The following is a 27,887-nucleotide window of genomic DNA, read 5'->3' as shown; positions in this document are numbered from 1 at the left end:
TCAACACTTTCATTTTTCAGCTGTCGCTCCGCACTTCGTTCGCGGTTTTGTTACTGTTCAGTTCGCGATGGAAGGTGTCTTCAAGTAAGTTTATAGGCTGTTATATATCTACTAATACTATCACCACTAATGTTATTATTATATTTTGTTTGTTCTGCTCTGATCTATTATAATTTACTTAACTATCACGTCTCTCCAGCATAGCCATCTCGTTTTGTATTTTTTTAGGACCACATCGTCCGATGTGCCCGGTCTTTTTCTGTGAGAGAGAGATTTGGCTGCTATTTTTATATGTGCGACCACTTAAGGGTTCCCTTATTGGTTTACGTTGTTTACATGACTACATGGTCCAATGTCTTCGGTCTTATTTTCTTAATGCGATAGAGATTCTGCTACTATTTTTAAAATATCAGCAACCATTTGATGGTTACTTCAGTTTATGTTTTTTAGGGCCCAAGGTCAGTCCTTGTCCCAGCAAGTTGCTATTCATTATTATATCAGGGTCTGCCTTTATTCATTTAATTGAGACTTTTTAACCGCCCTCTGACTTTAATATTCCTTTCAGTTTTATGTTTTCGTTTTGAATATCGCATTGAAAAATATTTGAATTTTTTTCTTTTAACAAGATAAAAATTAATTACAAACATTTATAAGAAATCTTAATCTAATGCTTTTATAATCTAATGTATTTATGGGTATCTGAGAAAATCTACCCAGGTTCTGACCGGGACATACAAAACATAATAAAATAATGGGGAAGATTTCTCACAGCTAGAATCTTTTTGGTAAAGTTATGTGATTTGTATGTTTACAACCAGTTCCTAGAACAACCAAACGGGACCTCATAAAAACGGCTAATTGCAACCCATCCGATTTTAAAGCAAATCGTTATTTTACATGACTGACTCTTAAGGTGATTTAAACTGAGTTAATTATTATTTTATGGTATAAAATATTTAATTCATAATCGTTAGTCTGACGAAATATAATTTTGTTTCACCTAAATTATCTCAAGTTCTTTATTTTACGTGGCCAGATCTTGTCAACTCCTGGAATATTTTATGGAACATTGATAGAAAACAGCACACGACTTTTTTGTAATACATTCGGGGAGTCCACTGCACATGTAGCATAAATAATTATGAGAAAATTAAGAAACCAATCTGTTATCATTAACTAAACCGATTATATATTTTATAAACAATAAACAAAGATGTTTTATATAAAACACCATACTTTAGAATTTTGGTGGACATTTGCAGATTCCATCACATGTTTAGTGCAAATAATTTTTGAGCAAACGAAGGAACGGTCAGTTATTAACACTAATTAAACTGATTTAATTGCTGTTGTAGATTATGTTTTGTAAACAATAAAACATGACACTTTAGAAGTTTTGTAGATATTCGTTGAATCTAGCATATTGTCCCTGTTTTGTACTGGAGGTCGTTGACCGATTTTTGGGACATTTTGGGGGTGTAATTCATCATTTTCCTAATAATTCTCTCTACTAAAGGCACAAAACCTGAAATTTGGGAGGCGGGGACAAATCGATTTCATCGACCCGTACTTGACTGGTACTTATTTTATCAACCCCGGAAAGGATGAAAGGCAAAGTCTACATCAGTGGAGTAATAATAAAAATGATGATAAAATAATAAAAATAATCCTTTTTTCTAAATTTAAGACAGATTATTGTACGTGAGATATTTTGTGTACTTCGAAGTTAACCTCGGCGGAACGAAACTGAATTTATAAGGCATTTTCCCCGGTGCTCCACTATTTTCAGTCAATCGATTTGTTTATATAAATCATTTGTAAAATAATTTCACCGCATTCCAGGAATGTACCACCCACTTTAAACAGATAATGAATGAGCCTCTACGTTATCGTTTAAAGTACTAGAAATAGCTGTCAAATCACTTTTAAATCTTACTTCGACATCTTAAGAAAAGAAAAAGATGCTTTAAATAATGTAGTCTTATACTCCCCACCACACGAAAATGATCGGATGGTTATAACTAGGATGCTTTAAATCAGTGTTTCTTAAACTGGGGTCCGCGGTCCCTCAGAGCGGTGCTACTCAAAGTGGTGGTCCGCGGACCAGTGCCGGTCCGCGAGCCATCAGCTGCCGGTACACGGCGAGTTTCCAGAAAAGAAACATTATAAATTGCTTATGTAATATTGTATTATTTGTTTACAAGATAAATATAAGATTTAAAAAATTGTCAACTTTTATTATATTCATTATGTGGCAAAATTTCGATATAAGATCGCCTAAGAATTGGCGGTACGCCACATCAGATAGTTTGAGAAGCACTGCCCCAGGGGACTGCGAAGGGACGCTGAAGTATCGTGAAAATGGGGGTGACTTGAGACAGTTAAGTTTTAAAATTTCAAGGTTTTCAATTTTCTGCATGCTATCATCCTTTTCTGTCGTTGGCCTCAACCCACGTCACTCTTACACACTCATTTGCTAATCACACTTGTACAACAAGTATGATTAACCGATAGAAAATATGCGGGTATAACGGTTGATCGTGCATGTGCTGTCGGTATTTTTCCTTTCTCATTTCTTTTATAACCAATTGATCAACTGATTCCCCATATATTCATATGCGTTTATTGTATCCCTATGGGACATTGCCTGGATTAAATTATGGGTTTTCGGGGTCGCGGGTCTATGGGCAGTGCTGTTCATAGTCCGGAAATTATGGCACACGAATGTGTCATATTTTGCATGTTGATTATCCTGCATTTTATAGGGGACCGCGAATCATCGAAAAAAAAAAAAAAACTAAGGGGACCGGTGCGTAAATTTTTTTGCAAAGTTTGAGAACCACTGTTTTAAATCGTAGGCCTGCCTGTGGAACAGTGTTATCTGGGTTTTAGCAGCAATAACTGATAACCTTTGAACTTTCCGAGTCCTCGTTTGAAATAACTTTGTTGAAAGCAAGCTAGTACATTACTGATTATTAGTTCTCAATGGCTAATTTATTTTACTAAACAAAAAAATTACCTTGGCTCATTCACTAGAGTTGTACAGTTATTTCTTTGTATATTACTTTATACATCAAAGAAAATTATAAATTTGGAGATATAAATATTTTTGCTTTCAAGTGCTAAATGAAAGATTGTTTTTTTGTTGATGGTGTTAACAGCTGAATTTGAAGAGGACACATGACGACCAGTCATGAACTAGATTTGTGGTAGGAATTCTGTGGCTTATAGCATATGTATATTGAGCTATTAGTACTGTTATGCCTAAGCCATATTATAAAAAGATATGTATGCATGCATGTTAGTCGGTCGGTCGCTTGCCATTTTGAGTTTCGCCTGGTGCACAGTATCTGTAAGCAAGTTACAACTTAACTCAATCAAAATCTCTACTACAGTATCCAATACTCTTGTTTTGTTTTTTCTGTTCATATGATATTCAGCACTAAACAGATATAGTACTGGCAAAAATGTAGTTGAAACCGAGTTTATGTCTGACACAAGATGTAGACCAGGGGATCTCCAAAGTGGTCGATGGGATTATTCAAGGATTCAATAAATGCACATCTACTTTATTATTATTTATTTTCTTGTACATGCCTGGGGGTCGATGAGGGGTCAAGGATTCCATGAAGGGGTCGATGAGGCGTCAGGGATTCCATGAAGGGGTCGATGAGGCGTCAAGGATTCCATGAAGGGGTCGATGAGGCGTCAAGGATTCCATGAAGGGATCGATGAGGGGTCAAGGATTCCATGAAGGGGTCGATGAGGGGTCAAGGATTCCATGAAGGGATCGATGAGGCGTCAATGATTCCAAGAAGAGGTCGATGGCCTGAAAAGTTTGGGGACCCCCTGATGTAGACGTACTTGGGACCCACTACCGCTACCACTCCTAGACTAGGGTTTAAAATTGAGGTCAGAAGACACTTGTGATCAGCATGTTGGCAATCACATGCAAAGAACCACGTGATTTTAGTTTTGATGTAAGAGCTCTAAAGTTCATTTACTGTCTGTGGTCGGTACTTTCTCGGCGTGGTATCAGTAAAGTGCTTTGTGATATCTCTTCCAGTTCTTTATGTTCTGAATTCAAATCGCACCGAGGTCAACTCTGCTTTTTATCCCTCTGAAGGTAATAATGGGTACTAGTCGGTACTAGTGGGATACAAGGGTCCCGAAATATTCTTTTCTACTCTAGTCACAAGGCCTGAAATTTTTGGTAGTGGAAGCAGTCGATTAGAGTGACCCCAGTACGCAACTGGTTCTTAATTTATCGACACCGAAACGATGAAAGGCAAAGTCGACCTCGGCGGAATTTGAACTCAGAACGTAACGGCAGACGAAATACCGTTAAGCATTTCGTCCGGCGTGCTAACGTTTCTGCCAGCTTGCCGCTTTAGGGGTCCCAAAATATTGACTTACCGATACAAGGGGCTTGACAATATCCTCAGTGAATGAATTCTTGGTTGTTTTTAATCTAGTTTTTTTTTTACAAAATATATTTGTTTATTGTATTGTGATGGAAATAATTATAAAACAATAAACTAAATATGTTTAAGGCGTTTCGTAATGTTTAATTTCCTCCCCTCAAGACTACTGACCTTGTTCCTAAATCAGAAAACGCACTTTCTTTTTTTTTTTTTTTTTTTTGAAACGATCATCTGTCACTTTTGACGAACCCCTAAGTTATAGGGACATAAACAAACTAAATTGCCAAAGGTCACAATCACTTGTCCTCACTTCCATGAAACCCAACATTAAACATGCGTAACCTTAATGTAGGTCTCAGGGAGATTCAGCATAACACAGAATGTGACAAAACTGGCCCTTTGAAATGCAGGTAGAACTCATTTTTGTCAGCTGAGTGGACTGGAGCAATGTGAAATAAAGTGTCTCGCTCAAGGAGACAATGTGCTGCCAGGAATTGAACTTTCGGCCTTACAACCATGAGTCAAATACCCTTATCACTGAGCCATGCTTCAAAATGGGCTGAGCAAGGAGTCATGAGTTGGAAGAGATGGTGAGGTGCAGCATGTGTGTAATCATCATCATCGTCCTCGTTTAACGTCCGCTTTCCATGCTAGCATGGGTTGGATGATTTGACTGAGGACTGGTGGACCAGGAGGCGACACCAGGCTCCAATCTGATTTGGCAGAGATTCTACAGCTGGATGCCCTTCCTAACGCCAACCACTCCGGGTTGTGTGTCTTTATTTGTGTTTGTCCTCACAGCCAGATGTGTTATTGCAGAATATTGGAAAGAAATGAGATTCGTTTACAACAATCACACAATATCAAGACAAGGACACACACACACACACACACACACACACACACATTGGGCTTCTTTTCAATTTCCGTCTGTCAGATCCTCTCAGAAGGCTTTGGTCAGCCTGAGTCTATAGCAGAAGACACTTGCCCAAGGTGTGATACAGTGGGATTGAACCCAGAAGCATGTGGTTGAAAAGTATTCTCTTACCACAGTATTAACTGCGTAATAAGGGGAAATGATTTCATTATGATACATAATAGATGAAACTCAGTAAGAATAGCTCAGAGTAGGTTCGTTTTAATGGTTTCAAAGTGGTGTGGCCCAATTAAATGGTTTCAAATTGGTGTGGTCTAATTACCATGGCCCTAAATTATATGTCTAATTGTAATTATCCTTTTTCAGCATGTGTAACCTATTATTGTTTAGGTGTGTGCGTTGTGTGTGTATATATATATATATATATATTATAGATATAGATATAGATATATATTATCCAAAATGTATGCTATTAAATGTTCATCACGGCTGATCTTACCAATTGGTTTTGTGTAAAGAATACATTGGAGTGTTAGGTAACAATCTGATTATATAACTTTACACTCATCAGAGTTAACCGATATGGAAGAGAATATGGTGGCTGCTTTCTATTATCGGAGGTGCTTTCTTTCAAAGCCCAAACATGCTTGGCTAGAGTTGTGGTGTTACATCTCTCTGGGATGTTGAAGGAGGACTTTTGGTTATTAAAGCGGGTTCTGAAGGGGCCTTCCGTTGCCCCCACATACTTCCACATTCTTGGTTGTCCATTGGGTCCCCTTCAAGGTGATGCTCCAGCACAGCCACAGTCAAATGACTGAAAAAAAGTAAAAGAATAAAAGAATATAAATACATATATATATTTACATGAAGTTAAATATCTCCAGTCATAGAGTGACCAATGGTTTTGCATCCATAAAGCGCTTAGCTTTATCAATGACTTCACAGACTCCAGTGGCTGGAGGCATATATCAGGTAAAGACATTACTGCCCTAATGTTTAGTGTGTGCGTCTTTTTTGGATATGTGATCCACTGACAATATCTATCTGTACTTATAGAACTGAGTTTGTGTGTGCATGTGTAGGCATTTATGTTTTTTTATAGAAATCCACATTCAATGTGTGATTGACCTGGTTGTTGACAACTTTGCACCAGCATGACCGCAGCCACTTGGCTGAAACACATAAATAAAAAATATATTGCTTGGTCCACATTTTTCTGTAAGAAGCTTAGTCATGACCATTTCCTGACAGTAAATGTAATCTTGAGATGAAAACTTCTATGGATGTTTGTTTGCCTTCAAAGAATCATTAATATATTGTTTTAATTTCTTATTCAGGTACATTGACGATAATGCCGACCGTTTTATTAAACGGCTTGGCACTGCTGTGGCCATTCCTAGTGTGTCAGCATCTGTGAAACTGAGGCCAGAAGTTAGAAGAATGGTTGAATGGACAAAAGCTGTAAGAGAAATTATTTTAAATGAATCTGTTTTCTTTGTTTTTTGTTTTTTTCTACTCTTATAGTTTTCTTTAGGTTAAACATCTAATAGAAAATTAATGCCTTTGGGATGAGGATCTTTTATAGATTGAGCAGAATGAGCTAGAAATACAGAGAAACAAATGCTGCAATACTAGAAAAACTGAGTCCAAATACACCCAATACTGACACTCAACTCAGTAAAACTATTATATTCTGAGCATACTTTGTGCAATGAGTTGTTTCCTAAGACCATTCTAATGAGAAATGTGGAGGGGAAAAGAGCAAGGTGTTAGAGAGGTTTGTGGATTGATGGCATCAAAGAATGGACTAGAAAGAGGACCTTGGCTAATTGTATGAGTTTGCGAAACAAAGGAGGAAATGGAGATCCTTGGTAAGCTGGCTCCTGGACACAGGGAGGACACTGGGATGATGGCTGATGAGGCTTGGCACATTACACTGATTTCTTAATTCTGCAAATCTGAAGAAAATATTTCATTTTTACTTTACCATTGATTAATTTGTGTCTGAGTATCTGTAAGGATAAAAAAAACTTAACTAAGGGTTCTCATGCATGATTCACATCTTGGCCCTTTAGCGTTTAAGCCAGCTGTATCCTACCAAAATATTCTCCCTGTTTTATATTCAAAACTGGCCAGATCTGACCTCTCACACCTACCCTAGAATGTCATTCTAAATATAAACAACCACATCATCGAAACCTTGAAACCACAAAGAGAATGAATAATTCAAAACAATACGTGGCTGTGTGGTTAGTAGCTTGCTTCCCAACCACATGGTTCCAGGTTCAGTCCCACTGTGTGGCACCTTGGGCAAGTGTCTTCTACTATAGCTTTGGGCCAACAACCAAAGCCTTGTGAGTGGATTTGGTAGACGAAGACTGAAAGAAGCCCATCATATATATGTATGTATGTGTGTGTTTCTGTATTTGTCTCCCACCATCGCTTGACAACCGATGCTGGTGTTTACATCCCCAATAGTTTAGCGGTTCAACAATAGAGACCGATAGAATAAGTACTAGGCTTACAAAGAATAAGTCCAGGGGTCGATTTGTTCGACTAAAGGCGGTGCTCCAGCATGGCCGCAGTCAAATGACTGAAACAAGTAGAAGAATAAAAGAACATGAATTAAATAAACATTATATTTGACAGAGTAATCTGAATGTTAAAGGGTTAAATATTCTGACTTTCGTCTTGTTAGAAAAATGTAAGTTTGCCTTCACACAATCGTAGACATACTGTACAAGACCTAACAATCGTACTTCTCGATATTTTCCAACCATAAACGTGTTTTAATATAATGATGTGTTATATTTTATTTGAAAGGAAATGGAGAAACTTCATATTCAAACTGAATTACTGGAACTTGGAGATCAAGTCCACCCATCCTCAGAAGTCCTTAAACTTCCTCCTGTGATTTTCGGACAACTTGGTAAGGATCCTAAAAAGAAAACCTTGGTAGTGTATGGACATCTTGATGTACAACCAGCGAATAAGGTTGGTTTTATTTTAGTTTATTTCTGTTAAACTTTATTTTATGCCACCCAGCACATTGTAAAGTGGTTAGCGTCAGGAAGGACATCCAGCCATAGAAACCATGCCACAACAGACAACTGGAGTCTGGACAGCTCCTGATAAACTGTCCAATTCATGCCAGCATGGAATATGGACATTATATGATGATGCTGGGGGAGGGGGGGTCAATGAAGAAGAAGAAGAATTGAACCTATCTCTTGAATCTGTTTTAAAAAATGATTTAAACATATACAGTTGTGTCCACTTTTTCAAAGCCACTTTCATTTTGTCATCAAATTGTCCCCAAGACTCAGACTGTCTTTGGTTTGATTGAGCTGTGAAAGTCAGAAGGCACCGGACGTGTAGAAGCCACTGACCAGCCCAATTCACCTCTTGCTTGATTTGTCACCAAAGACGTATGGTTGCACATTGTCATAGTAAATATTGATTGTTTTCCTGATTCTTGTTCATTCTCTTCTTCCTCATGGCTTCTCTAAGCTTATTCAATGCCTCAATACACTGTCCTTTGTTCATGATGAAGCCATGTTCCTGAAAATCACGGAAACTGACACCTTTTCATCCAAAATGACAGCCACTATGTCTTTCTGTGCCAATTGCTGGCTCTTGAAATTCTTAGGCCTTGGAGAAGAGGTGTGATGCCTTTCCAGGGACAAAGCCTTTATGCTCAGGTGATAAAGATATGCTCATGTTTCATTCCCTGTCACCAGATCAGGTAAAAAAGTGTTTTCATTCACTTCAAACGCTTCCAGGCAGATCAGAGCAGACTGCCCCTTTTCTCTTCCTCAAATTGGGTTTTAGCTGCATGGTACTCACTTTGCATACACTCTTCGATTTCTAGAGTCTTCCGCCAACTTCTGTAAAGCATTGTGACCACAGTTCAGTTCTGTGCAGCAAGTTCATAGATTGTAACTTTTCTGTCCGTGCAAATCAATTTAGCCATTCACTGGTCATTCAGGTCAGTGATCGCAGTGGTTTGTCTCCCTTTAACTGGCTTGTCTTTAATGCGGAGATTTCTTTTACTTGAAAATTTTCGTCCATTTCTGCACATTGCTCTCCACACTTCTTTCGCTGAAGTTGGGTGTCAGTTGCTGAAGTACGCACTCTGCATATACTTTTCAATTTCCAGAGTCTTTCACCATCTTCTCTACTGTATTGTGACTTTTCTCTCCGTTCAAATAATTTTATTCATTCGCTGATGGTTCATGTGATCGCAATGGATTATCTCCCCTTTAGTGGCATGTCTTCAATGCGGGTTTCTTTTGAAATTTTTCATCCATCTGTACACTTTGCTTATGTCGTTGATTCTATCCGCCTTCATCACGAACTCAGTGAAAGCTCGTTGCTTCTGCTTGAAACCTGTTATTTACTGGGAGCAAAGAACAGAAAAGAAAGATTCTATCGGAGGAGAGAGTTAGTCTATCAAAATATGCAATTCGCACAACTTATGTCAGTTAATGAAAAGTTGTGTGTTTTTGTGTAGGTGCGGCCGTGGCTGTGTGAAGAAGTTTGCTTCCTAGCCACATGGTTTCAGGTTCTGTTTCATTGCGAGGCACCAGTGTCTTCTATAGCCCTTGGATGACCAAAGCCTTGTGAGTGGATTTGGTAGATGGAAACTGAAAGAAACCTCTCGTGTGTGTGTGAATGTGTCCTTACATGATAGTTGTAAAAAAGTGTCCTAGTTACGTAAGCAGTGTCTTTCGTTTCCAATCTTCCGTGGAAACGTATCTAGTCATGCGAAAATATTACCTCTCAGGGGCATCCAGCTGTAGTAAATCTGCCTCAGCAAATTCCATATGGAAAAGTGGATGTTAAACATCGATGGTGATGAAGGAATAGGCTTCTGCTATGTGACTGGTTTTCTCTGTTTAACTTATGACTTCATTCAGTTCTATACTTAAGAGATGAGGACTTATGTACATTATTTACATTTGATGGATATTTGTCCTCATCTTGTTTGTTAACACAAAGTATCGGCTGATATACCCTCCAGCCTTCATGAGGTGTCTTGGGGAAATTTCAAACCTGGGTTCTCATTCCTAAGGTATTTTTCGATGTTGTTGTTGTTGTCGTTGTCGTCGTCGTCGTTCAGGTCACTACCTAGAATCAAACTCGGAATCTTGGGGTTAGTAACCCGCACTCTTAACCACTACGTCATATGCCCATAGTTCGATTCTAGGCAGTGAACCGAATAATAATATAATAATAATAATAATGATGATGATGATAATAACATCGAAAAATACCTTAGGAATGAGGACCCAGGCTCAAAATTTCCCCAAGACACCTGATGAAGGCTGGAAGGTATATCAGCTGAAATGTTGTGTTAACAAACAAGATGAGGACAAATATCCGTCAAATGTAAATAATGTTATGACTTCATTGTTTGAAATTGAATAATTACTAAATTTGTAATTTTTTTTTTCTCTTTATTAGTCTGATGGCTGGAATACAGAGCCATTTGTTTTAACAGAAATTGACGGCAAGTTATTTGGGAGAGGATCAACTGATGATAAGGTAAGCTGGGTACTTCATTTCTGGATGAGTGAATTTGTGGGAAATTAAAAAAAAAACGAGGTGCAGGCATGGTTGTGTTGGTTGAGAAGTTTGCTTCCCATCAACCTGGTATCAGGTTCAGATTCACTGCATAGCACCTTGGGCAAGTAGTTTTTTTTTCTAACATAGAACTGGACCAACCAACGTCTTGTGAGTGTATTTCGTAGACAAAAAATTGCATGGAACCCTTAACGTAATTGTCAAGGAGATTCAGTGTGACACAGGATGTGACAAGGCTGGTCCCTTTTAGATTACAGGTACAGCTCATTGTTGCCAGCTGAAATGACTGAAGCAATGTGAAAATTAAGTGTCTTGCTCAAGGAAACAATGTGCCACCAGGAATCGAACTCACAGCCTTATGATTGTGAGCCAAATACCTCTGACCACTAAGCCATGCACCTTCACAGGGTACATTAACTTAACCGACTAAATACCACAAGGTATTTTTGTTTAATCCACTGATTTATCAGCCTTGCTAACATACAGTGTGTGTGTGTGTGTGTGTGTGTGTGCATGCATTTGGCAGCATGCATTCATACACATGAGCTTCCAAACGGTCTCCACTGACCAGTTTCCACTCACAAAACATTTGTTAACCACAGTCTATGGGAGATGATATTTTTCCCTTGCTGGGTGGGTGGTTGGTGTTAGGAAGGACATCCAGCTGTAAAAACCCTGCCAAAACAGACACAGAAGTCTGGTGCAGGCTTCTGCCTGGACAGCTTCTCTCAGACTGTCCAACCCATGCCAGCACAAACCAGACATTAAACGGTGGTGGTGGTGGTGGCAGCGGTGGCGATGATGATGATGATGAATCCAACCTGGAACCGTTTTACTCTTTGAATTGTTGCATATTCTTTACTATGTATCATTGTTTAACGTCCGCTTTCCATGCTAGCATGGGTTGGACGATTTGACTGAGGACTGACGAACCAGATGGCTACACTAGGCTCCAATGTATATATTTCTTTATAATTTCAGGGACCAGTTCTTGGTTGGTTGAACACTATTGAAGCTTTCCAAAATCAGAAAATTGACATTCCTGTCAATTTAAAAGTAAGACATTAGTTTTTTTGTTGTTTTTTTTCTCACACCTTAATTAAACTTTAATCTACCTTTATTCCTTCAATTCTATTGTTGATATGTATTGCTATCCTTAATAACTACTTTTTTTGTTTGTTTCCAGTTTGTGTTTGAAGCCATGGAAGAATCTGATTCTGTTGGTCTTTCAGAACTGTTAATGTCAAAGAAAGATTCTTTTTTGAAGGTAAGGAGATGGTTTTCCTATTCCATATCCCCCACCACCTATTTTCCAACTTAGCTTCTATTAATTTCCTTCAAATTTTTGAGTTTATCTCTATTTTTTTTTTTATCCTTGTTTGTTATTTTTAGCAGTTTTATATATATCTTTTTTATTGCTGCAATATTTTTACTAACCCTAACACACACACACACAAACACACACACACACACACACTCATAGAGTTAAGCTTAAATAGTAGATAAGAACTGGTTAAAAACTAAACAGATACGTAGAGATTAGTAACCAGACGAATATGCTTGGTTGAATTGATTCTGGCTGATTTGGAAATGACAAATGAAGAGACATCTAGAAAAGCTGACAACACATAGAGCTGTGCATGTAGTTTGGTAAATATGACTGTAAGAGTATCGGCTGAATGAAATGTCACCTTTCAGTAAGTAAATTAACATTCCAGTGCAGCATCATGGATTGTGTTGTTACTATATTTCGTAGATTTGACACAGACCAATGTATAGAAATAATAAATAACATACGATGGATGATGTAACCTAGATCAGACAGTATATCTATCTGTCTATCAATCTGTCTGTCTATCTATCTATCTGTCTGTCTGTCTATCTCTCTCTCTCTCTCTCTCTCTCTCTATCTATCTATCTATCTATCTATCTATCTATCACTAAAACTGTGTGCTTGATTGCTTGCTTGCATTTGTGCTTGACTGTAATTTAATACAGCCAAACCGGTGCATAATGGAAAAATACTCTGAAAGTATAAAGTACCCTTTTAATGAGAATATAAATGGCATAAAACAAGTTTCGTGTAAATTGGACCACGGCTTCCCGAGATACGGGATTTTTTAGTGCAACTGGAGTTATTGCCCTTTACTGTGAACAACGGTATAGTTTTGTTGGCAAAACTACAGTTGTGTACCCCCCACCCCTGACTTTGTTGCCTCATAACTTCCAGAGATACTTTTGATACTTTTGAAAGAATACTACTTAGATGCGGTGGATTCAGTGTATATAAGGATTTATGAGAAAGATTTTTTTCGAGGGGGTAGGGAGAGGAGTTTTGGAAAATTCACAGAATCTGAATTTTTTTCCCTCATAACTTTCAGGAAAATGGGTATCTTTTAATGAAATTTTATATATATACCTTTCAAATGACATAGATTACGATTATAAAGAAATTTGTGGGGAAAATTTTTTCGTGGGGATGTGGGCTGAGTTTCAGATCAGGAAGGCCAAATAAGTTGGAACTATTCCATTTTGATGGGGATTTTTTTTAGAAGAACAGGGTAGGTCTTTGATATCTGTCTTTTCATGCATAGTAACATGTTTCTGTTCCATTTGTAGGATATTGATTTCGTCTGCATCTCTGATAATTACTGGCTTGGAAAGAATAAACCCTGCTTGACTTATGGACTTCGGTAAGGATAATTAATGAACCATATTTAATATTTTTTTCAAATATTAATTAATTATGTAATTTTAACTAGTAAGATAAGATTTACTTGCTTATGATTAACAAAATTAGATTCATATGATGCAAAAAGTTTTCTGTAAACATTTTTGCCATGGGAAAATTTACCGTAAGAAAATTTACAGCAAGACAAATTCACCATATGGACAATGATAAAAGCATATTTTATCAGCATTTTTGAAAAAGAATCGATAAAAAGGTTCATAAAAACATTAAATGAGCAAATCTTTATTCAATGTCCAAAAGTACGGTGAAGTCATTTAAAATCTATGAAAATTCCAAGCAATGCTGTACAAATAATGTATCTTATCTTGTGGATTGTATTGCAGTATTTGTCGGTGAATTTTATGCCAGCAATATTTCTTACTGTGAATATTCCTACAGCAAAGATGTTTATGACAAAATTTCCAATATCCCTTTGATGTAGTAGAATGTCTTTGTGATAGATTCATCAGATATTAGTCATTGGTATTGTTCAAGATAGATAAATAGGTAGAAAGATGCTTTAATCTTGGCCATAGATTCAATAAGATTCAGGGTGTTTTTAATTAATGAATGGAATAACTAATTGTAGAATTTTGTCATTACCATCATCATCATTATCATTTAACCCTTTCGTTACCGTATTTATTTTGAGAAGCTCTGTGTTTCTTTCAATTACTTCAAATATAACAAAGAATTTAGTAAAATGATTTAGTTATCATTAAGCTAGTGTTAGGAACATAAATTGTGACTAAGATTTGATGGAAGATTTTAATTCAAAACATATGAAAACAAGACATTTGTACTACAGAGTCAGAGGTGGTTTCAGCCGGGTTGGTAACGAAAGGGTTAATGTCCATTAGTAAAATTTATTCAAAGAATATATAAACAATTTATATGTGCTGTATAAAGCACTGATACTGGTGCTACGTAAACAAGGCCCCTAGTACACTCTGCAAAGTGGTTGGCAATAAGAAGGGCATCCAGCTGTAGAAACAGGTGCAGCCCTCTGGCTTGATAATCGTCCAACCCATACCAGCATGGAAAATGGACATTAAATGATAATGATGATATGTAGTTTCTAAGTTTTGTGAAATAACTGATAACTGTTTCTCAAAACTCTTGTGAACAGTATGTATTTTAAGAATTTGTCATTTGTAACATGTTTGCTTTTGAAGTGTTCAGTGTGTCTGTGTAATCAATTATGTAATGACAATGATCCTGATAGAGATGCCAGGTAGTTGTAATTCACCCAAAGTGGGTGCGATATACTAGCACCCAATTTGGTAAAATTTCACAGAAGACTTGTAAAGACCAGAGCATTATGTTTGATGTTAGAATATGAAAATGTTATCTTTGGTTCAATCAAATCAAATTTTGGAAATTTTTCTTACATTGACAAAATATCTAGTTTATATCTTAAGGAAAATAGGATGTTTATCTGTACCACGTGAATTAGTGATGCCAATAAATTAAAATAGCAATATTTCTAATCTCTTTCAGTGGGGTTTGTTACTTCTACGTTGAAGTAGAATGTTCGTCTAAAGATTTACATTCCGGTGTGTTTGGTGGTTCTGTGTAAGTACTTCTGTGTTTCAATTGTTTATTTTATTATTATTTGGTATCTCTTCACCAACATAGATAATATGGCATTTTTTAAAACTTTCATCATCATCATCATCATCACTGTCATTTCCTGATAATTACTGTCTCAAGTCCCAGAACTCAAAGAGCCAAGTTACCAAGTTTCCATGGTAATGGATGGTGACATTCCTTCTGAACAGGACACCATTCCATTGCAGGACATCATTCTCATTTACAGGGGAGTGGACTGGAATAACATGAAATGAAATGTTTTGCTCATTTACACAACACACTACTCAGTCCAGGAATCGAAACCTTGTTCTTATGATCATCAATGTAACACTCTTTCCTAAACGCTTTGTGCCGTCACTTTGGTTTTTAAACTTTTGAAATTTACATATTGTTGAACCAAGTCCTTTTGAAGCTATATATATATATATATATATATATATATATATATCATCATCATTTAACGTCCGTTTTCCAAGCTGGCATGGGTTGGATGGTTTGACTGCGGTCTGGAGATCTAGTGCAACAGGCTCCAATCTGATCTAGCAATAGTTTTACAGCTAGATGCCCTTCCTAACACCAACCACTCTGGCCCTCGTACAGGTGACACATAAAAGCACCTACTAAACTCTCGGAGTGGTTGGCGTTAGGAAGGGCATCCAGCTGTAGAAACTTTGCCAGCTCAGATTGGAGCCTGGTGCAACCTTCTGGTTCACCAGTCCTCAGTCAGACCGTCCAACCCATGCTAGCATGGAAAGTGGATGTTAAACGACGATGATGATATATATAAGCTGGCCAGTAGCGTATTTTTCTGCAATGTATGGATAATTTATTCTGATCACGCTATTTATAGCATTATCACGCATTTGAGAAATAAATTTATTTCTATATCTTATATATATATATTGTTTAATATACACAGTTTATAGGTATGAGCCACTAAAAGTTTCATAAATTTGAAGATTATCTAGGCAGGTTTTAAAATGTATCTAGTTTCTTCAAGTAACCTTCAGGTTTTACACACATGGTCTATACAAGTTACAAATCCCTGTGCCCAGAGCCTGAACACTACTTTGAGACACTAGGTTTGTTTTAAAACCCTGCCTAGATAATCATCAGTGTATGAAACTATTGATAGCTCATAACCATGAACTTTGTGTATTAATACCTTTCTCTCACCTGATAGAGTATTTCTTTTGTTGGTATTACCTTAACAGGAGAGTGAACTATATGTATGCATATATATATATATAGACCTGCCCAGTCGAAATGACTGGCTTATTATTATCGGAAATAATATAAAAGTTCAAATGTTATATATAGCAGGTTGTTTACATGTTTTATGAAGTAGTAGGTCATGTTTTATATAAAGCCACATTCCCGTGTAACAAAGCAGAAGTTCAAATAATAGAATCTGAAAGTAATACAGCTGCTCATGGTTTATTTCTTTTCCTTTTTCGGGGGGAAAGCAAAATGCTAAGAGATTTCATAAAAGTTCTAAATAGGCAATGTTAGATATCAAGAAAATGTCTGGTGAGATCATTGAAAATGGCATTTCTTCTGATGAATTTCCTTGTAACCTTATAACAGCATAGGAATTTCATGTATTGTTAATATTACTATTTATTATTGCTGTTCCATTTTGGTAAAGGTGATTGACTCAGTGGTCACAATCATGAAGGTCGTGAGTTCAATTCCAAGACCAGGCTGTGTGTTTAGTTCTTGAGCAAGACACTTTATTTCACGCTGCTCCAGTTCCCTCAGCTGTAGAAATAAGTTGTGACATCACAGGTGCCGAGCTGTGTCGGCCCCTTTTGCCTTTCCCTTGGATAACATCGGTGGCATGGAGAGGGGGAGGCTGGTATGCATGGGTGACTGCTGGTCTTCTATAAACAACTTTGCCCAGACTTGTGCCTCGGAGGGAAACTTTCTAGGTGCAATCCCATGGTTGTTCATGACTGGAAGGGGTCTTTAACCCTTTTTTTTTGTTGTTTCATCTCAGTCTGAGTTGTAGTTTTACATTACTTTCATCTCCTGTTTTATGTTAGGTTTATAGTGATGCTAATTCTGGTGGTAGATCTCCTCCATTCATGAATGAGGATTCACTTGTTTGATCTTGACTGAATTACTTGTTCCCGAATTAATAAATAAGTGGCCGAGTATTCCACAGACATGTCTTTTTTTTTTTTTTTTTTTTACCCGGGATTATTGAAGACAGACAGAATCATGGCATTTACCATATTCAACCCATCAATTTAAAAAAAAAATTCTTGGGTTTTGTACATAGATGGCAGATGTAGTTTTCCAGGCATTGTTCTATTTCGGAACAGCAATCTTGTTTTATCACATGCTTCACCTGTGCATATAGCCATTGCATTTTTGACCTCTCTGTCCATCCATACAATTGAGCAAAAAAGTGTAAACAAACAAATGTGCATGAGTACAGCACATTCGTTAAGAAGGTAAATAATGAAGTGCTTTCTTGATTAGTTTCTTCCTAATCATTGTATGCGTGCTTAATGTAATTCACAGATCAAATCAGCATGAAACCAGCAGATATTCTTTTATTCTTTTACTTCTTTCAGTCATTTGACTGTGGCCATGCTGGAGCACTGCCTTTTAGTCAAACAGGAAGGGCATCCAGCTGTAGAAACTCTGCCAAATCAGATTGGAGCCTGGTATAGCCATCTGGTTTCACTAGTCCTCAGTCAAATCGTCCAACCCATGCTAGCATGGAAAGCGGACGTTAAACGACGACGATGATGATGATGATGAAATCGAGCCCCAGGACTTATTCTTTGTAAGCCTGCTACTTATTCTATCGGTTTCTTTGGCCGAACCGCTAATTTATGGGGACGTAAACACACCAACATCGGTTGTCAAATGATGGCATTGGGGAACAAACACAGGCACACAAATACATACACAGGCACAGGAGTGGCTGTGTGGTAAGTAGCTTACTTACCAACCCCTTCAAAAAAAGAACTAAAGAATAATATCTTATTCCACCTTCCCTTTATTTATTTTCAGTCATGAAGCAATGAGTGACCTTGTCTTTTTGATGAATTCTTTGGTTGATTTGAATGGTCGTATCCTGATTCCAGGAATTTATGATTCTGTGAAATCAATCACTTCAGAAGAAAATTCCTTATATGAGAATATTGATTTTGATTTGGTAAGTCTCATGTCTTTTACTCTTCCTTTTTGTCTCGACAAAGTAAAAGTCTTGATATGCTGACTGTGAGGTTTTTGGCTGAAGTCTAGTTCAACAGCCCTTCTAAGCAGCGTTAGATGTAGTTGTGAATGCAAATGCATTGCTCCAGGTAGGAAACTATCATATTAATGACACCAGTTTAGAATGGAATCTGTTATCAAAAATGACAGCTTTGAATATGACTTTGGCATTGAAAAAAGGAAATTATTTCAGGTATTGACAAAAGGTGACGACTGAAAGAATTGACAAAAAGTGACAATTGAAAGAATTGACAAAAAGTGACAATTGAAAGAATTGACAAAAGGTGACATTTGAAAGAATTGACAAAAAGTGACAATTGAACGAATTGACAAAAGGTGACATTTGAAAGAATTGACAAAAAGTGACAATTGAAAGAATTGACAAAAGGTGACATTTGAAAGAATTGACAAAAAGTGACAATTGTAAGAATTAACAAAAGGTGACATTTGAAAGAATTGACAAAAGGTGACATTTGAAAGAATTGACAAAAAGTGACAATTGAAAGAATTGACAAAAGGTGACATTTGAAAGAATTGACAAAAGGTGACATTTGAAAGAATTGACAAAAAGTGACAATTGAAAGAATTGACAAAAGGTGACAATTGTAAGAATTAACAAAAAGTGACATTTAAAACAGTTGACTAAAAGTGGCAATTCCAAGAGTGTAATGGGAGCCTTTATGTGCCACCGGTATCTGCCATGACTGTGGTTTTACTTGGCGTGATGGGTCTTCTTCTCAAGCATGACATAATGCCAAAGGACTCTGTCGTTGCTTCCGACTTAGAGATTTTTTGCTAACTACCTCTAAAACCTTGATTATATTGAGCATCAATTGCAAAACAGTCAACTCATTAGAAACGTAATCACAAAAAGGATTAATATGCTGGACAAGGCCTTATTTCTACCATCTGCTTTGTATATATACGTAGACATGTCTTTGTGATTCTCTCTTATTTAATCTTTGTACAGGAGGACTACTGTAAAGATATAGGCTGTGAAAAACTCATGCATTCATCAAAGGATGAAATTCTGAAGCATAGGTGGCGAAACCCATCTCTCTCACTTCATGGTAAACCTCTTACTCTTTATATTCATTGATGTACTTATAAACTTTGTTAATTTTGGTGTGGCTGTGTGGTTAAGAAGCTTTACTATGATGTTTAGTCAGAAGGCCAGAACTCCAATGATTGAGCCATCAGTAACTCACTTTTTCTTTCTTTTTTCATTAATTAAAATATAATTTGCTGGTGGTAGAAGCCACATAATAAAACATTAATCTCCTAATTAGCCAAGCTTTACTCATCAGCCTTGTAACTCTTTATTCATCTAATTCTCTGGCAAAAGGCATGAAAGTCAAAAACTATCATTTCTCATCCCTCTCAAATGAAGAGGGATTTATAACTTGAGGGTCCACTTCTCATCTTCGAAAGTCAGGCAATTAACTCTGTCATATAAGACAGAAAAATAAAGGTTTTGGACTATTGACTGGTCTAAATGGTATTATATCAAACTCTGCTACTGGTATGCAGAGCCCTTAACCAAGATCTATCTTCTTGAGATTCCTCCACTCTTGTCTAGTTGTGCAGTGTCAACACCACCCCTTGTGCTTTAGCTTCCCAGCTGAGACAGTGTTCCAGGGTGTGGCACTTGGAGCCAGAACACGAGAGATTTAGAGGTTGAGTGTAGAGGGTTCTGTATAGAAACAATATCTCTTAGCATGCTCCTTGCTGGTAGGGTGGACAGCACCACTGAGCAAATATGATCTCAAACCATGCAACTGGTATTATTAAGAGCCCTTAACCAAGATATATCACATGATCAATATCTGTTCTTCGGAACTAACTCCTCTTGGAAGCCAACTCTTGCACATCTGTTTCCCATATTTTGTCCTGCTCTTTAAACTCTTTGAAATGTTTTACATCTAGTTCTGCTAGTAAGCACTTTCTTACACAATATTTGTTCATGTCTTTATCGTAACCCTAGATTATTTAAAAATCTTACTTTATTCATCCCCATCTCTGATCAAATATGGCTTATTTCAATAATTTGATAATTTTGATACAATGAAACACAGCCATTGTGTTTTGTTATTCCAAATTTTATTTTGTTTCTTGTTTTTTCCTTAGGTATTGAAGGAGCTTTCAGTGAACCTGGTGCAAAGACTGTTATTCCCAGAAAAGTGATTGGAAAGTTCTCCATTCGTATAGTGCCAAACCAAACTCCTGATGAAGTGACAAAATTGGCTAAATCCTATTTGGAGAATTGCTACAAGACAAGAGGCTCACCCAACAAATTTAGGTAAGCATTAGCATTTGTTGTTTTAGGATTGTAAGATAATCTCATTTGTCCTTTATTTTTTTATTGGACACTTTCACCATCTGAAAATTACTATTTTTAAATCTCACGAGAGATATTCAGCAACAGTACTTTGGAGTAAAGATTGTCTCCAGCTGGCTTTACAACATGATCTCTGTGTCCTTATATATATATATATTTTTTTCAAACAAAGGAATCTAGATTCCCTTGTTCAAAAATATAAGGACACAGATCTTGTCGTATAGCCAGCTGGAGACAATGTCTCCTGGGTCGAAATTACAGCAACATTCGTCCTAAGCCAGGACACTGCTGAGTGGTTGGTGTTTTCCATGCTGGCATGGGTTGGATGGCTTGGTAGGAACTGGCACAGCCAGGAGCAACACCAGATTCCATACTGTTTTTGGCATGGTTTCTACAGCTGGATGCCCTTCTTAATGCTAACCACCTTACAGAGTGGACTGGGTGCTTGAGTCACATGTCCAAGCTGTTCTGATGATAGCAGACATCTTCAGTTGCTCCTCATTTGTTTAGCTGACAAGTTGGCTCAGAATTGCTATTTAATAAAGCTATTAATGTCTGTTTTGGAGTGTATTTATTCTGGAAATATCTAGATTAGATGAGGGAAAACTATCATTACAATACATCTGTTTTTCCATAGCAGTATCAGTTGAATGCAGTGCTGCCTCGTGTCATAGTTTTTTCCTAATCTAAGACATACAGAAACAAGAAAGATCATCCATCTTGGTGGCTGTGTGTATCATCATTTTAGGCATATTTTTTACACCGTTATATTCTTTCTATCACCTTTCAACATTGTATTTTATCATACCAACATCACTAGGCAGGTTGTTTGCATTAGACTAAAGAGTCTCCTTTATCCTGCATTATCTCCCTTTGTTCCTTCATATTTTCTTTTTTCTTAGGATGGTTTTTACAGCTGGGTATCCGCTCTCTTACGAACCATTTTACTGCATCAACAGAGTGCAGTAATCTTAATTTATTATGATTGGGTATTCAGAAGTGTTGTTCACATAAATTAGTGCTTGTTTAAAGAAAGGTTTGACCATAGTATTAATATAGCTCTCTGTGGGCTCACAACACCATGTCTGAACAATATCAGACTTACAATAATTACTGAAGAACAGCGCCATGTTCCCACTTCCCATAAAACCTGATCATCATCATTGTATCATGTCCATTTTTTCATGCTGGCATGGGTTAGATGTGTTTCACATCTCCCCACCCTTCAAAACCCCCAGAGGCATTTGAAATCAGATACACTAATGTGCCAATAAATGCAAGAATGAAACAGGGAAATCATGGGGGGGGCGGGGTAATTGTGACCTCAAGTGAGAAGCTCAATTAACCTTTTAGCTTTCAGATTATTCTGTTAAAGGAGGCGAGCTGGCAGAATCATTAACATGCTGGGCGAAATGCTTAGCAGTATTTCGTCTGCCGCTACGTTCTGAGTTCAAATTTCTCTGAGGTCGACTTAGCCTTTCATCCTTTCGGGGTCGATGAAGTAAGTACCAGTTACGCACTGGGTCGATATAATTGACTAACCCACTTCCCCAAAAGAAATTTTCAAGGCCTTGTGCCTAGACTAGAAATAATTATTCTAGACTAGAAATAATTATTCTCTTAAATGAAATCTTATTTATTCAGATTTCTGGAATTAATTATGAATTATTTTATAGCTTCAAGAGTTTGATAATGTGATAGTTTATTTTTAGAATGGCATTGAAGAGTAGGTGTGAGGGGCCAAATTTGGTCAGTTATAATATAAAGCATGTAGAATATTTTGGCTGGACTTTGTATTTCTGTTGAGATGCTCTGTGTTTCTTTCAATTAACTATAAATATAACAAAGAATTTAAGTAAAATAACTTAGTTATCATTCAGCTAGTGTTAGAAACATAAATTGTGACTAAGGTTTGGTGGAAGATTTTAATTCAGAACTTATGAAAATAAGACATTTGTATTACAGAACCAGAAGCAGTTTTAGGCAGGTTGGTATCAAAAGAGTTAAACAAGCTGAATGGGCTGGAGCAACAGGAAATAAAGTGTCTTGCTCAAGGACACAATGCACTGCTGGGAATTGAACTCATGACCTGAAGATTGTGAGCCAAAAACCCTGACAATTAAGCCATTTACCTTCACAGTGTGTGACATATGTGATGTATGGACAACAGGGAAATACATCCTGTGCATCTCCTGTGACATCATGGTAGGCAAAGGGGTAGGTTGTCATCTTTTGAGTTTCTTAAGCTCCATCTGTAAGAAATTTTTTTTCTTTTTATTTTACAGAGTCACTGGTGGTGGTGGTCCTGCTTGGCTCAGTGATTTTAATCACGTGAATTACAATGCTGCTAAAAAAGCTTGTCAGACAGGTAAAGAGATACATACATGTGTGTAGATTATACCTGTATACATGTATGCACTTATTTATGTATGATATAATATCTGTTAACAAAGAATATTTTTTCCTGTGACTAAAGTTTAATTTCTCTTTTGCTTCCTCCAGTGTATGGCATAGAACCTGACATGACCCGTGAAGGGGGTAGCATTCCAGTGACCCTCACTTTGGAACAAGCAACTAACAAAAATGTTTTACTACTTCCTATGGGTGCTTGTGATGATGGGGCACACTCCCAGAATGAGAAAATCAACATCAGCAATTTCATCAAAGGGGTTAGTGTCTTACAAATTATCTGAGTTGTTTAATTAGAATCCGCATTGTTTATACACAGTAATCCCTCGACTATTGTGGGGGTTACATTCCAAAACACCCCCTGCGATAGGTGAAAATCTGCGAAGTAAAAACAGTACTGTACTGTATATTTTTTTTAATAATTTTTATAATTTGTATATATATATATATATATATATATATATATAGGCGCAGGAGTGGCTGTGTGGTAAGTAGCTTGCTTACCAACCACATGGTTCCAGGTTCAGTGCCACTGCATGGCACCTTGGGCAAAAGCCTTGTGAGTAGATTTGGTAGATGTAAACTGTAAGAAGCCCGTTGTGTGTGTATATATATGTGTGTGTGTGTCTGTGTTTGTTGCCCCACCATCACTTGACAACCGATGTTGGTGTGCTTACGTCTCCGGAAGAGCATCCAGTCATAGAAACCATGCAAAAACAGACAATAGGGCCTGGTGTGGCTCCTGGCTTTGCCAGTTTCTGTCAAACCACCCAACCCATACTAGTATGGGAAACGGACGATAAATGATGATGATGATATGATATATACATACATAGGCGCAGGAGTGGCTGTGTGGTAAGTAGCTTGCTTACCAACCAGATGGTTCTGGGTTCAGTCTCACTGCGTGGCACCTTGGGCAAGTGTCTTCTACTATAATAGCCTTAGGCCGATCAAAGCCTTGTGAGTGGATTTGGTAGACGGAAACTGAAAGAAGCCTGTCGTATATATGTGTATATATATATATATATATATATATATGTTTGTGTGTCTGTGTTTGTCCCCCCCAACTTCGCTTGACAACCGATGCTGGTGTGTTTACGTCCCTGTAACTTAGCGGTTCGGCAAAAGAGAGCGATAGAATATGTACTAGGCTCTCAAAGAATAAGTCCTAGGGTCAATTTGCTCGACTAAAGGCGGTGCTCCAGCATGGCCACAGTTAAATGACTGAAACAAGTAAAAGAGTAAGAGTATATAAACAGATAGATAAATGTGTGTGTGTGCCAGAACCATGTGGTTAGGAGGGTTTAATGTCCGTTTTCCATGCTGGCATGGGTTGGACGGTTTGACTGAGGTCTGGAGAGCCAGATGGGTGCACCAGGCTCCAATCTGATCTGGCAAGGTTTCTACAGCTGGATGCCCTTCCTAACGCCAACCACTCTGAGAGTGCAGCAGGTGCTTTTTATGTGCCACTGGCACAGGAGCCAGTCAGGTGGGCCTAGCATCGATCACATTTGGATAGTGCTTTTTACGTGCCACCAGCATGGGGGCCAGTCAAGGAGCACTGGCCACAGCTACAGTATTGGTTTTACTTGACCCAACATATCTTTCTCAAGCATATCTGTGGTGTTATTTTCTTGATGACAAAAATGATGTCTCATGTCTTGTATACATTTTATTGTGTCCAATCACAGCTTATCATTATGAAATTCATTATTTGTGTGAAGCACGTGTATGTATCTGTGTACTTGATAATGACTCAGCAAAATAACTAAGAGAACATAGGAGTTGGTATCGATACAAAGAGTCAGTACAGCTCATAAGGAAAGACAAAAAAAACATGTTCTATCGGTCTCTTTTGCCGAACTGATTTATTTATATGTATATATTTATATCTTGGGGATTTTACCTGCCCTAGATATATATATATATATCTTTATCTATTTATTTATATCTTTATCTATATATTTATTTATTTATTTATAAATTAGTTTGGTCACACCTGCAATTTTTCCTTTCCTTATAATTCATTTATTTATATTTATATATATATTTATTTTTATATATATTTATTTATTGATATATTTATATTTATGGGGCAGCTGATAATGGAGGTATGTTGTATTGTTGGTGTGGCTGTTATTGTATGTGCGGAATATTATAACACATCCATTTGCTATATATATATTCAGAAATATATATATATATAGAGAGAGTTTTTGTGTACCAAATTCACTAACAAGGCTTTGATTGACCTAAGGATCTCTCATAAGACACCTGCTTAAGTTGCCACAGTGAAACAGAACCCAAGGCCACATGGGTGGGAATCAAGCTTTTCAGTCTGATACCCATGTTTTCACCCATTCAATAGGATGTATAAATTATGACAGTTTAAATATACTTTCTCTTTTTTTTCTCTCTATTTACAGACCAAACTATTTGCTGCCTATCTTGATGAACTTGGAAAACTATAAAGAAATGATGAATCAGTGAATCTTTGTCAAATACACATATATTTGCGTTAATTCCTCTAATCTCTCAAATGCTCAGAATGTTGTTGTTTGTAATAGAGTTGCCATATCTGAACATTTCTAAAAGCTAAACATTCCCCCAAATCATTTTATCCTTCCCTCCAGTTCTAGCCATGCCCGTCACTCACTGTGATGCTCTGTAACTTTGAAGCAACCATGACACTAAAACAGTTATATGACCGAAAGAATTTTATGCCTTTGTAATGCCACTTTACCAATGCCTTCATAACTCCTGAGTCTTTCAAACATTATTTTGTAATTGTCGCAACCATTTTCCTCTAGCCCTTTAGCATTTAAACAGCCAAATCTGGCCAAATTTTCTGTTTAATGTTCAAACTAGCTGGATCCAGCTTCTCATACCTACCCTACAATGCTATTCTAAAAATAAACAATTACATTATCAAAGTCTTGAACCTACAAGACAATGCATGATTAATTCAAAACTATGTGAATAAATAATTATTACATTTAACAGCGTAATCTGAATGCTAAGGGGTTTAAGATTCTGCAGTTTCATTAGGATATCTTCTGTTACTCAGGTTTTACAATAATCCATCATTTTATTAATCTGTGTCTTCAAATTATGATTACTTCCATCTGTAGCAATTCTACAACATAGTATCTAATTGTTTTCTCAAACATTCCTCAAAACAGCATTAAATGAATGTGGTACAAATACAGAATTAATAATTAATTCTACGTTTTTGTTGAGCACTTGAGGTAGTAAGCAATAAGCCCACATCAAGGACGAAGATTAAACTCCATCGCTGCAGTTTAATCCTTTAGTCTTCAGATTATTCTACCAAATTTGATGCTTATTTGTTCGCATGGGATTGGATTAATCGTGCATTCTCTCATAGCTGTGAGATTTATTTGATGTGACTCTTTACATTGGGAATGATATTGTAGGATGGGTGTAAGAGGCTGGATCTGACTGGTTTTGAACATAAGAGGTAAACTATTGAGGCCGGATATGGCTGGTTTGGATGCTAAAGGGTTAAACATTGGACTAACACCAATCACCATCATAGATGCCAAACACATCACTAATATGGCAACAGTGGTTAGATTAGGGTTGAAAATTGCTAAAGTGCTTGGAAATGAATGCCATAGTGTAAAAAACAAAAAAAAGATAGGCCATTAGAGAAAAGTCCAGGTAACAGCATTAAATAAAGGACATAATAATGCATAAGAAATAAGGTAACTGATGAAGACTAAACGAGATCTCTACATTTCCATGTCCCCTAGCACAGCCTTGCTCTAGTCATTAGGGCTGCATGTAGCTCTGCCATGGAGGAAATTACAGAAGCTGAAATTACAACATTTTGGAAAATATTAAAGCTTAGTTCCATCACATGATTTTAAGACTTAAATTGGAGGCTGCATCCAGTAAAATACAGATGTAAGGCAAAGCTAATTCATGCAAAAATCAATATTTCTTAATTGTAATCAATATAAAATGAGCAATCTAATTTTGAAATTGAAGTCAATTTAAATCACTTCCTATTAATGTTTCTGATTAATACTAACACTTTTAATTGATGTTTCCCTCTTTAAATGTGATTTTTTTTTCTGTGGGAGTGGGATGAAAAAAAATTACCCTAAAAATATTTTTGATTAATAAATAAATAAGAAAATATTTCTTTAAAAAGAATAGTTTTTTTTTTTTTTTGTTTGCTTTCTTTCTGGAATCATATTGCAAAATTAACTTTTTAATCACACAGTCATTCATAGCATTTTGTTGTACTTAAGAAGAAGACCCATCAAGCCAAGCAAAATCACATTCATGGCAGATGCCGCTGTCATGCAAATTGGCACCCATGTCAGTGGCACACAAAAACATCCTCCTTTCCTTTTCAACTGGAGGATTCATGTATCTATTCTACAGCATGACTCCTACCCCTATCCTTCTAATCTCTCATCAACTGGCACCATGCCACGTCTCCCTCTCACTCCCTCCTCCCAGCTGCCAAAGGGGTGTTTTGCATTTGCAAGTTACTTGGTGACCCTGTTGGTGATGGTGCCATGTATAAAGCACCCAGTACACTCTGTAAAGTGGTTGGCATGTGGAATGGCATCCAGCTGTAGAAACCAAGCCAAAACAGACAATAGAACCTGGGGCAGTGGGATTGAACACAAGACCACATGGTTGGGAACAAGCTTCTTAACC

The 27,887-nt window shown here is 37.1% G+C and overlaps 1 protein-coding gene across 1 annotated transcript; it reads left to right on the top strand.

The window, feature by feature from the left end:
* The first annotated feature begins 32 nt into the window (after positions 1 to 32).
* On the top strand, positions 33 to 27,368 carry LOC106883127 (cytosolic non-specific dipeptidase). Its single transcript, XM_014934018.3, has 14 exons — positions 33 to 84; positions 6,639 to 6,762; positions 8,125 to 8,295; positions 10,768 to 10,848; positions 11,869 to 11,943; positions 12,074 to 12,154; positions 13,507 to 13,580; positions 15,119 to 15,193; positions 18,239 to 18,383; positions 19,413 to 19,512; positions 20,570 to 20,741; positions 23,066 to 23,148; positions 23,283 to 23,449; positions 25,616 to 27,368. The coding sequence occupies exons 1-14, from the start codon at positions 68 to 70 to the stop codon at positions 25,658 to 25,660; spliced, it is 1,410 nt and encodes a 469-aa protein (XP_014789504.1). The 5' UTR covers positions 33 to 67; the 3' UTR covers positions 25,661 to 27,368.
* Positions 27,369 to 27,887: the final 519 nt, after the last annotated feature.

Source organism: Octopus bimaculoides, chromosome 7 (assembly GCF_046866305.1).
Source record: "Octopus bimaculoides isolate indiv1 chromosome 7, ASM4686630v1, whole genome shotgun sequence".
In the NCBI taxonomy this organism is placed as follows: domain Eukaryota; kingdom Metazoa; phylum Mollusca; class Cephalopoda; order Octopoda; family Octopodidae; genus Octopus; species Octopus bimaculoides.
This window is presented reverse-complemented; position numbering and strand designations above follow the sequence as displayed.

Excerpts from the sequence above, each read along its gene's own strand:
- LOC106883127 (XM_014934018.3), top strand. Across the intron at positions 6,763-8,124 it reads TGGTTGAATGGACAAAAGCT|GAAATGGAGAAACTTCATAT; the intron begins GTAAGAGAAATT and ends TTTATTTGAAAG. Across the intron at positions 19,513-20,569 it reads CCCATCTCTCTCACTTCATG|GTATTGAAGGAGCTTTCAGT; the intron begins GTAAACCTCTTA and ends TTTTTTCCTTAG.